This window comes from Chiloscyllium plagiosum, chromosome 6 (assembly GCF_004010195.1).
Source record: "Chiloscyllium plagiosum isolate BGI_BamShark_2017 chromosome 6, ASM401019v2, whole genome shotgun sequence".
In the NCBI taxonomy this organism is placed as follows: Eukaryota; Metazoa; Chordata; class Chondrichthyes; order Orectolobiformes; family Hemiscylliidae; genus Chiloscyllium; species Chiloscyllium plagiosum.
In genome coordinates, this window is record NC_057715.1 from 27,223,165 (window position 1) to 27,235,183 (window position 12,019).

Consider the following 12,019-nt stretch of genomic DNA (forward strand, 5'->3'; position numbering starts at 1 on the left):
ACAGCAGTTTTCTTGTATTTACCAAAGCAAAACTTTTTCTAGAAAAATAAAATGTTGATTTATATATTCCCTTAATATATCCATATACATACACACAAATATATCATGTTATGTATCAGGAAATTCCAAGCATTTTACAGCTGAGTACTTTAAAATAATGTTATAATGTTGGATGCAGCAGCCAAGATGCTCACAGCAAGCTCCCTAAAACAGGTATATGAAAATGACTAGATATTCCTTTCTCTGTAATGCAAACTGAAGGATAATTATTCACCACATAACACTTCTTCAAAGAGACTGAGGTATGCTTTTCATTTGGCTGTGAGGAGAAACAGGTCATTGGCTTACTGTCTGATAAGAAAAATGTAACCTGTATAACAGCATGACTTCATCTGTACTACACTTCAATTTCAGCTCAGATTTAAAGAGGCTATCAAAGGCTACAGAATAGAACCTTCATTACCCTCATGGAAAAAATACTCAAAGTGATTTAAGAGACTTGAATAGATTTTATAAAAGGAAGTTATTTTTCACTATTAACTGTATAGGAGAGAGAACTGTATTAGATTGTGAGCAGTTATTTTTTAAAAATCATCTCGACTTTTTTAAGTCTGCCCAAGGTGGACGTGGAGGGTATATAAAACCTCAGGGAACATCAATTGGCACAGAGATCATGAAGGTCCAGAGGGGATGAGGTGACTGGGTGAGAGATATGAGTCATACAATCATAGAGATGTACAGCATGGAAACAGATCATTTGGTCCAACTCGTCCATGCCGATCAGATAGCCCAACCCAACCTATTCCCACCTGCCAGTACCCGCCCCACATTCCTTCAAACCCTTCCTATTCATATACCCATCCAGATGGCTTTTAAAGGTTGCAATTGTACCAGCCTCCACCACTTCCTCTGGCAACTCATTCCATACACTGTGTGAAAAAGTTGCCCCTTAAGATCCTTTTAAATCTTACCCCTCTCACCCTAATCCTATCTCCCTAGTTCTGGACTCCACCACCCCAGGGAAAAGACTTTGTCCATTTATACTATCCATGCCCTGCATGACCTTATAAACCTCTATAAGGTCACCTCTCAGCCTCTGATGCTCCAAGGAAAACAGCCCCAGCCTATTCAACCTCTCTCTACAGCTCAAATCCTCCAACCATGTCAACATCCTTGTAAATCTTTTCTGAACCCTTTCAGGTTTCCCAACATCCTTCCGATAAGAAGGAGACCAGAATTCAATGCAATATTCTAAAAGTGGCCTAACCAATGTCCTGTACAGCTGCAACATGACCTCCCAACTCCTTCACTTAATACTCTGACCAATAAAGGAAATAAACACCTTCTTCACTATCCTATCTACCTGCGACTCTACTTTCAATGAGCTATGAACCTGCACTCCGAGGTGTCTTTGTTCAGAAACACTCCCTGGGACCTTACTATTAAGTGGATAAGTCCTGCTAAGATTTGCTTTCCCAAAATGCAGCACCTCGTATTTATCTGAATTAAACTCCATCTGCCACTCCTCAAGCCCATTGGCCCATCTGATCAAGATCCCGTTGTAATCTGAGGAAACCTTCTTCGGTGTCCACGACACTTGCAATTTTGGTGTCATCTGCAAACTTAATAACTATACCTCTCATGCTCACATCCAAATCATTTATATACATGATGAAAAGTAGTGGACCCAGCACCAATTCTTGTGGCACTCTGCTGGTCACAGGCCTCCAGTCTGAAAAACAACCCTCAACCACCACCCTCTATCTTCTACCTTTGAGTCAGTTCTGTATCCAAATGGTTAGTTCTCCTTGTATTCCCTGAGATCAAACCTTGCTAACCTGTCTCCCATGGGGAACCTTGTCAAATGCCTTACTGAAGTCCATATAGATCGTGACCATTGCTCTGGCCTCATTAATCCTCATTGTTACTTCTTCAAAAAATTCTATCAAGTTTGTGAGACATGGTTTCCCACACACAAAGCCACGTTGACTATGATGTCAGGCTCACTGGTCTATTGTTCCCTGACTTGTCCTTACCACCTTACTGGCACCACGTTAGCCAACCTCCAATCTTCTGGCACCTTACCTGTGACTATCAATGATACAGATGTCTTAGCAAGGGGCCCAGCAATCACTTCTCTAGCTTTCCACAGAGTTCTAGGGTACACCTGATCAGGTCCTGAGGATTTATCCACGTTTATGTATTTTAAGACATCTAGCACTTCCTCCTCTGTAATATGGACATTTTTCAAGATACCACCATCTATTTCCCCTCATTCTATATCTTCCATGTCCTTTTCCACAGTAAATACTGATGCAAAATACTCATTTAGTATCTCCCCCATCTTCTGCAGCTCCACACAAAGGCTGCCTTGCTGATCTTTGAGGGGCCCTATTCTCTCCCTAGTTACCCTTTTGTCCTTAATATATTTGTAATAAGTCTTTGGATTCTCCTTAACTCTATTTGCCAAAGCTATCTCATGTCCCCTTTTTTGCCCTCCTGATTTCCCTCTTAAGTATACTCCTACTGCCTTTATACTCTTCTTAGGATTCACTCAATCTATCCTGTCTATACCTTACATATGCTTCCTTCTTAACAAAACCCTCAATTTGTCTAGTCATCCAGCATTCCCTACATCTACCAGCCTTTCCTTTCACCTTAACAGGAATATACTGTCTCTGGATTCATGTTATCTCATTTCTGAAGGCTTCCCAATCTCCAGCTGTCCCTTTACCTGCGAACATCTGTCCCCAGTCAGCTTTTGAAAGTTCTTGCCTAACAAAGTCAAAATTAACACTCCTCCAATTTAGAGCTTCAATTTTTAAATCTGGTCTATCCTTTTCCATCACTTTTTTAAAACCATTCAAATTATGGTCGCTGGCCCCAAAGTGCTCCCCCACTGACACCTCCGTCACCTGCCCTGCCTTATTTCCCAAGAGTAGGTCAAGTTTTGCACCCCAGTCTTAACAAATTCCTCTCCATCTAAACCCAGTCTATGTTTGGAAAGTTAAAGTCCCCTATCATAACCACTCTATTATTCTTACAGATAACTGAGATCTCCTTACAAATTTGTTTCTCAATTTCCCGCTGAATATTAGGGGGGTCTATAATACAATCCCAATAAGGTGATCATCCATTTCATATTCCTCAGTTCCACCCAAATAACTTCCCTGGATATGTTTCCAGTGACATCCTTCCCCCAGTACAGCTGTAATGCTATCCCTTATCAAAACGCCACTCCCCCTCCTCTCTTTCCTCCTTTGCTGTCCTTCCTGTAGCATTTCTATCCTGGAACATGAAGCTGCCAGTCCTGTCCATCCCTGAGCCATGTTTCTGTAATTGCTCTGATATCCCAGTCCCATGAGGATTAGCCAGCCTGGTAACTTCTGAAATAGCTCGGCCAAATCCCTTGGAGAACTGAGGCTATCTAGCCTGCCTGGGCACTAACTCACTACATACCATGCTGTCGCTACCCAAATCTGTTTTTTTGAGTGAATGGACTGGTTCATCCTTAACCCGCCCCTCCATCTCAAACTGAAAATGGTATTTCGGGGCACTTTTTACAGGGTGGGTCCAAGGAAGTTGAGAAATTTCCTAACCGGAGTTACCCACCTTGGCTGCCAAAATGCAATCCAATATTTCTATCTATAGAACATAGAAAAGTACAGCACAGAACAGGCCCACAGAACAGACTTCGCTTCCACCACCTCAACTGGCAATGCATTTCATGCATTCATAACTCTCTGCGTAAAGAACCTACCTCTGATGTCTCCTTTATACCTTCCTCCTAATATCTTCAAACTATCTCTTGTCGTACCAGTCAATCCTGCTCTGGGGAAAAGTCTCTGGCTATTGACTCTATCTATTCCTCTCATTATTCTGTACACCTTGATCAGGCCTCCTCTCTTCCTCCTTCTCTCCAGAGAGAAAAGTCTGAGCTTATTCAGTCTTTCTTCATACGGCAAGTCCTCCAGTCCAGGCAGCATCCTGACAAATCTTCTTTGCACCCTCTCCAAAGCCTCTGTATCTTTCCTCTAGTAGGGCGACCAGAACTGGACACAGTATTCCACGTGTGGTCTCACCAGGGACTTGTATAACTGCAGCAAAACCTTGCAGCTCTTAAACTCAATCCCCCTGTTAATGAAAGCCAAAACACTATATGCTTTCTTAACAACCCTATCCACTTGGGTGGCAATTTTGAGAGATCTATGTAGTTACATACCCAGATCCCTCTGTTCCTCCACTCTGCCAAGAATCCTGTCTTTAATCCTATATTCAGTGCTTGAGTTCGACCTTCCAAAATGCATCACTTCGCATTTATCCAGGTTGAACTCCATCTGCCATTTCTCAGCCCAGCTCTGCATCCTGTCTATGTCATGCTGCAGCCTGCAGTAGCCCTCTTTACTACCAACAACACCTCCAACCTTTGTGTCATCTGCAAATTTACTAACCCACCCCTCAACCTCCTCATCCAAGTCATTTATAAAAACTACAAAGAGCAGAGGCCTGTGGGACCCCACTCAACACTGACCTTCAGGCAGAATACTTTCCATCTGCTGCCTTCTGTCAGCCAGGAGAAAGTGAGGACTGCAGATTCTGGAGATCAGAGCTGAAAAATGTTGCTGGAAAAGCGCAGCAGGTCAGGCAGCATCCAAGGAGCAGGGGAATCGACGTTTCGGGCATAAGCCCTTCTGTCAGCCAGCCAAGTCTGAGTCCAGATAGCCAAGTCTCCCTGTATTCCGTACTTCCTGACTTTATGAATGAGCCTACCATGGGGAACCCTATCAAATGCCTTGCTGAAGTCCATACACCACATCCACTGCTCGACTGTTGTCGACCTGTCTTGACGCCTCATCAAAGAACTCAATAAGATTTGTGAGACATGACCTGCCCCTCACAAAGCCATGCTGACTGCCTTTAATCACACTATGCTTTGCCAAATAATCATGAATTCTATCCATCAGAATTCTTTCCAAATCTTTGCTGACCACAGATGTAAGACTGACTGGTCTGTAATTGCCAGGGATTTCCCTATTACCCTTCTTGAAAAGAGGAACAACATTCACCTCCTTCCAATCCTCCTGTACGACTCCTGTGGAGAGTGAGGAGGCAAATATCCTCACCAGCGGCTTAGCAACCTCCTTTCTCACTTCCTGGAGCAGCCTAGGATAAATCTGGTTTGGCCCAGGGGACTTATCAATCTTAATGTTTTCCAAAATTTCTAGCACATCAACTTCATCAATCTTGATCTGGTCAAGACTGTATCCCAGCTCCTCTAAGTTTTCATTTACAACAAGTTCCCTTTCCTTGGTGAAAACCAAAGCAAAAAAACTCATTTAGAGTTTCCCCTTTCTGCTCAGACTCCACACACAAGTTCCCTCCACTATCCCTGATCGGCCTTATCTTCTCCCTGATCATTCAATGGGAAATGGCAAAACTGGAGTCCATTAATAAAAGATAGTCACCAAAAAATGTAAGCATGAACTTAAAGGTAAACTCTTCACACAAGGAGTGGAATAATTGTGGAGCTTGCCACCACTGAGTACTAATATAGATGCATTTGAGGGGAAGCTACACAAACATCGGACAGAGAAGTGAATAGAGGGCTATGCTGATAAAGTCACATGAGGAAAGAGGGATGGAGGCTCAAGTGGGCAGTAATGCAGCATGGATGGGATGGGCCAAGAGATCTGTTTCTGTCACAGAATCAGACAATTTTATGGTACAGAAGGAGGCCATTTGATCCAACATTCCTGTACCAGCTCCTGAAAGAGCAGCCCGATAGTCCCACTCTCCGGCTCTATCTCCATAGCTCTCGAACTTCATCGCTTTCAAATATACATCCTAAGCAAATGTCCTCCACTGTATCTGAATGAATGAATGAAGATGGAACAAACAGCTTTCATCATGGTAACCATTTTGTGACAGGACAAATTAGAACCGAGAAATAGGCCATTTGGTCCCTTGAGCTCATTCCATCATTCACATATAGGTCAAGGTTCAATTGTATCTTAGGACCATCTATCTTGACTTCCATAACCCTTGATACTTTTAACCAACAAAAATCACTGTATAATTCTTTAAAAATTATTTTTGAAAGGACTTAAACAATGAGATTTTCTCCCTAAAATGATACAAACATTTGTACCAGTAATTAGTCACACTTTCTGTCCACTTGTGCAGAGCACACTGAAGCTAAAGCAGATTACACAGAGTAAGCTGACTGCAACAATTCACACATATTTATTCACTGCAGGCCACAGCAAATACAGCATCAAAGAAACAGTGACAAATATCTGGCAGGCACATCAATTAGCCACACTGATCAGGCAACAAGGTGCAGTATTAGGGCAGGATTGGCAAGCAGGCTGCAAGCCGCTCTCACCTCTTGGATGTCCCACTCTCCGACTGCTGCAGCAGCCTGCTGGTGTTGGTGTAAAAGGGCTTCAGGAAAGTCGGGACGGACAGGGATGAGGGAAGGCTGCTGGAAGTGGATTCGCTCTCTGAGTTACTGCGATTGCTTCTCACGATATTGATGGGGCTGAGTGAGCAGAACCAGAAGGGGAAAACAAAGACAAAACACAGGAAAAGAAAACAGTGGTCAAATGGTGAAGTACGAAGCAACCGTCTGCCTCGTGAAAAGTGCTCTTGCTGTAAAAGTTGCAAAGTTCTGCAGGAGACAGATTTTTTAAAAACTTGGATGTGCAGACATACTCATTGGTTATAATTTTGGGTAAAACCCTGGAATGATGACATGTGGTCTCTATCTGATACTTTCACCTACCTTTCCAGTTTGCAGCTGTTACCCCCATTAAACAACAACACCAGGTAAAGCCTGGTACTGAATGAAAAGCCATTTGTCTATGGTTTATTCAATAGCATTTTTATTACTGTCCATTTCTGTATGTTTAACTTTTTAAGTTAAATATGCTGGTGTATGTATTATTCCTGAAGAAGGGCTTATGCCCGAAGGGAAAAAAATAGGAAGAAGGGCTTATGCCCGAAACGTCGATTCTCCTGTTCCTTGGATGCTGCCTGACCTGCTGCGCTTTTCCAGCAACACATTTTCAGCTCTGATCTCCAGCATCTGCAGCCCTCACTTTCTCCCCTATGTATTATTCAGTAAATTGCAATAATTTGTACAGCAACTATTTTAAAAATGGTCTTGCATTTTTACCTGAAAGGATGAAGAAATATTTCAGAATGCTAACATGAAGAGCCATATAACCGTAGATGGAAAGAAATAGGAAAGATATTAAGACCATAAGACATAGGAGCAGAAATTGGGCCATTCAGCCCATCAAGTTCTGCTCTGCCATTCAATCATGGCTAATAATTTTCTCAACCCCATTCTCCCACTTTCTCCCTGTATCCCTTGATACTCAAGAACCTATCTATCTCAGTTAATTTCTGGACAAACTTAAAATATTGTTCTGTTTTTAAAGCGAACTTGTGATATATTGATTAAAAGTTTCCTAGGAAAATATTCTGTGTGCTATTCAATACATGATATTTTGCTGTTATTAGATCTTTGCTAACTCTGTTATTGCAGTGCCATGCCATTAGTTTCCCTTCCTCTTTGAAGGGATCTGTTCTCGAATTTTTCAATCGACCTGAGTGTCTGTAAGGAAACACGGCTGAAGTGCAAGACGGGATACTTCAGTCTCAAGTCTGAGTAAAATAATCAAATATTTAACAGAAGTATCAAAGTAGGTCATCCAAAAATTGTCATGTACAATTTTCAATGATTTTCATGTTGAGAAAGAAAGATTTGGAATTATTTACTAATCCTCTTTTTACAAAGCACAACTAATGTGCAAATCCACACAGACAGTTGCCTGAGGTGGGAATCAAACCTGGGTCCCTGGCCCTGTGAGGCAGCAGTGCTAACCACTGAGTTAGCATGGTGGTTCAGTGGTTAGCACTGCTGCCTCACAGAGCCAGGGACCTGAGTTCGATTCCCACCTCTGGCAACTGTCTGTATGGAGTTGGCACATTCTCCCGTGTCTGCGTGGGTTTCCTCTGGGTACTCTGGTTTCCTCCCACAGTCGCAATGACATGCAGGTTAGGTGAACTGGCTGTGCTAAATTGCCCATACTGTTAGGTGGCTTAGTCGGGAGTAAACATACGGTAGGGGACTGGGTCTGGGTGGGATACTCTTCGGATGGTCTGTGTGGACTTGTTGGGCCAAAGGGCCTGTTTTCATACTGTAGGGAATCTAATCTAAACTAAAGAGTGGACAGCTAGCAAAGGGATGGTACAAACCTTCACCTCACCTCACCTGGCATTCCGATCTTGGCACGAAGTCAAGTTAGCTGAGTGGCAGAAGGAAGGAAAACTTAAGAATGAAATCTACATACCAGCTTGTACCTCAAGAGTCTAGCCATTCTGAGAATGTGGTCCAGACAGAAGCTATGAAAATGACACTCAATTATCTCTATCTCTTAATCAGAGTCTAGAGTTCATGCTACCAGTAACACGTTGGAAATAAAATAAAGATAAATGTGCAAAACAATGGAGGCTGTTTAACAGAATCATTATCATACAATGAAATTTAAGATGGATTTTAAAAGAATTTGGCTCAACAAATTCCACAAACATCTATTGTTTTTAGCAAGTGATTCAATTCCAATTAAAATATGTAATTTATTTAATAAAATTAATGTAGATGTTAACTTACAAAAATTGAGTTTTTATATATGTTTATAGCATAAACGAGTTAGCTGATAAATGCAATTCAATTTTTAATACAGGTCTGTAATCACAATTTTGTTTAATTCAGGAGTTCTACAAAAAGTTGCCTATTAATAGACATAAATACTGTCAGTGAAGTCAGCAGGTCACTGCAAAAGCCATTCCAAACAGCCACAACAGGTAATGCTTGGAACACTAGCTGGCAATCTGAAATTTGTCATTGTCCATGTTTGAAAACAGGTCGATTCAGAGCAACATTTTATAAAAGACCTGGGGAGCAAAGCTTCTCTTAGGTGAAGCAATAGGATAGATCAGATTATCAAAAATGCAATCACGATTTCAGAAGAAATGGAGAAAAGGGAAATCTTCCTTCACTAGTTCAGCAGAATACTCTATGCTTAAATCAAGGCTTTAGATCGAAGCATTGTGTTTGTTCAGCAATTCTACACAATGGTCCTACATCGTTGAATTGAGTTGAATCAAGTTATAAAATTGCATTGTTTGCCATCTTCTCTCACCTGCATCAAATTGTCTGTCAAACCTTTCTTTGCCAAGATTAGCCCTAGCATCTCCAATCTATCCATGCAACTGAAATCTCTCCTCAATGGAACCATTCTTTTGAACATTTTATACATCCTTTCTAATGCCTACATATTTTGCTTAGAATTGGAACCAATACTCCAGTTAGTGCTAAACCAGCATTTCACAAAGTCTTTGTCTTGCTTTTGTACTCTGTGCAACCCTATGAGATAGACAGAAGTGAGGACTGCAGATGTTGGAGATTGCAGTCAAGATCAGAGTGGTGCTGGAAAAGCACAGCAGGTCAGGCAGCATCCGAGGAGCAGGAAAGTCGACGTTTTGGGCATAAGCCCTTTATCAGGGCTCCTGATGAAGGGCTTTTGTCCGAAATGTCGATTTTCCTGCTCCTTGGATGCTGCCTAACCTGCTGTGCTTTTCCAGCACCACTCTAATCTTAACCCAATGAGATAGACAACTCTCAATGCAAAAAGAGAGGCATATGTGTAAAATGTAATCAGGTGGGACTCATTTCAGAACAGTTACACCTATAGACAATAACGCTCCTTCCCACTCTCCCACAACCCAAAAATTTCTTTACCTGCTCCGAATAATCTCCGACTGCTGGCGAAAGATGGGAGAGCGGCCGTGGGGCAGCTTCTCATTTGGAAAGCTGATTCTCCGCTTGCTGCTTGACGGCGGGTGGCTGAAAGTGTGGGCCCTTCTCCGGAACTGCGGCGAGTCGGGATCGTCCTCTGTGAACAGCTGGCCTAGCGAGGAGATGGGGGACGCCCGGGGGCTGACGGGTGGAGAGTTGGGAGGGGATTCCCCTGGAGAAGCGTCCTGTGCCCAGAACGACGGCAGAGGGTCAGAAAAAAAAGCAATGAGATGCTCACTCTAAAAAGCTGACAGCAGAACAGAAATCCTGTAAATCTGTCAATGTACTGTCAGATACCCATTGTATGCTAATGTGTGCTATCTGACCAACTCCCATATCCTGCCGAGCTTAATCCAGTGAAGATTTACAAATACTGCTGCATACGGCTGATAAGCAAGCTATGTTTTGAAGTTTTCTATGTAAAAAGAATGCTGGTGACCAGACTTTTCACTTCTCTTTTGCTGATGACACTATCTTCAGTGATTTTGGAGTGCTCCTCGAAGGCTGGAACTGCAATCGCAAGCACTTCCTCTGGATTTCACCGACAGACTTCCTGCTCCATGGAAAGTATTCGAGCAAAACAAAGCTACCGTTTGAGTAGGGTCACTGCTGAATCAGATTTTGTTTGAGTGGGCGGGCAAAAGGCTAAAAAGGTGGACTGACCGCAGGACTCACCCTGGAAGCGTCCGATGCAAGGCTGTTGCAACGCTCAAAGCTGTCCATACTTCCTAAGCGACCCCGCATCTTGGCACCCTAAAGCGAAACATGAATGCATAAAATCAGATGTGTTGTTAAACATGGTACTTTTGAACATTCTCAAACGGGGCCTTGTCAGGCTGGGAGATGATCAAACAGGGTCCACTGTCCTTTTCATCTTTGGCAACATGAATTGGACTGTGAATGACATGAGGGGCACAACCAGATCACTTATTTATTAACACTGACATTTGGAACGCTGACATTTGGAAGAATTACTTGAATTTATATCTTGTGCAACCTCAGGACTTTCCAATTCAGTACTTCTGAAGTGCAGTCATTTTGGACACACAACGATCATTTTCAAATAACAATATGATAATGTCCAGATTACCTGTTTGACCTCTGAGAAGAGAGGTAAAATTTGTTTAAACAATTGCTGATGGGGCGGGCAGAGGGGGACAAATCTGCAACTGCCACCTGAATTTAAAGAGTGCTTTTAAGGCAGCAAGACATTACTTCACATGAATCTTACTGAATAAAATTTGACTGTATCAGGCATAAAGGTGGCAAGTGATCAAGAGCTTTGTCAAGGAGAGGAAGATTTTAAGAGACAACTGAGGAGGAGAGGTTTAAGGAAAAAATTCCAGAGCGTTGGACCGATGGGCAGCTGAATGTACAGCCACCAATTGGTGTAGTAATGAAAAGAGCAGAGAATTGGGTGAGTGCAGAGATCCCTGAGCCTCATGGCCCTGAGTGATTGCAGAGATAGGGAGGAATGAAATCATGGTTTTACACCCATGGTAGCCCCTCAAGGCAAATTCGCAGTATCACACCATGAAGTTGGGAGGATAGAAAGAAAAGACTTTTCAGTTTCTTACAGGGGGCCAGCAGTGTCAAGATTACCATATACAGTGCAGAAAACTGCATGACAGATAGCTTACACCTAATATATAAAAAAAACTCCTTTTAGAAACACCCTACGCAATATGTTTGAGTGCACTGGTTTCAACAGACCAGAATCACTCTCAGGAACAAGTCATGTTTGTTTACTACCTTTATTGCAATAAATTGTCCCATGGCAATTCACAAAGCATTATCAAACAAGATAAGGCAGTCCACACCCTTTGACATTAAGCCAGATGACCAAACGCTAGCTGGGAAGGATTATCTTAAAGAGTGGGGGCAGTAGGAGGTTTAAAAGGAGGGAATTCCAGAGCTTAGAGTCTAACTACTGAAGACTTGGACACAAATGGCCGCACAATTAAAATGAGGTTTTCACCCTGTTCTCATCTAGTTTCTCTCCTTACCTTCTTTAGTCTCCATTTTAATCACCAATTCAATGGACACTGGAATCTTGTCCCTACTCACTTTCTTTGACACACAATGTATAAATAAGGCTAAACCACATGACTTAGCTAGCCAGTGATCTCTCTTCGCTCCCTGGCTTAACTC

The 12,019-nt window shown here is 42.4% G+C and overlaps 1 protein-coding gene across 4 annotated transcripts in view; it reads right to left on the minus strand.

Annotated features, from left to right (window-relative positions):
• tbc1d4 (TBC1 domain family, member 4) overlaps positions 1-12,019 on the minus strand; it is a 284,961-nt gene that overhangs the window by 78,943 nt on the left and 193,999 nt on the right. For 3 of the 4 annotated variants that reach the window (XM_043691388.1, XM_043691390.1, XM_043691391.1), the window contains exons 9-11: positions 10,544-10,621; positions 9,812-10,053; positions 6,386-6,541 (exon numbers count right to left, since the gene is read on the minus strand). In XM_043691388.1, the coding sequence (XP_043547323.1) occupies positions 6,386-6,541; positions 9,812-10,053; positions 10,544-10,621 (476 nt within the window). The remainder of the gene's footprint in view (positions 1-6,385; positions 6,542-9,811; positions 10,054-10,543; positions 10,622-12,019) is intronic. The other variant, XM_043691389.1, reaches the window with a different exon arrangement.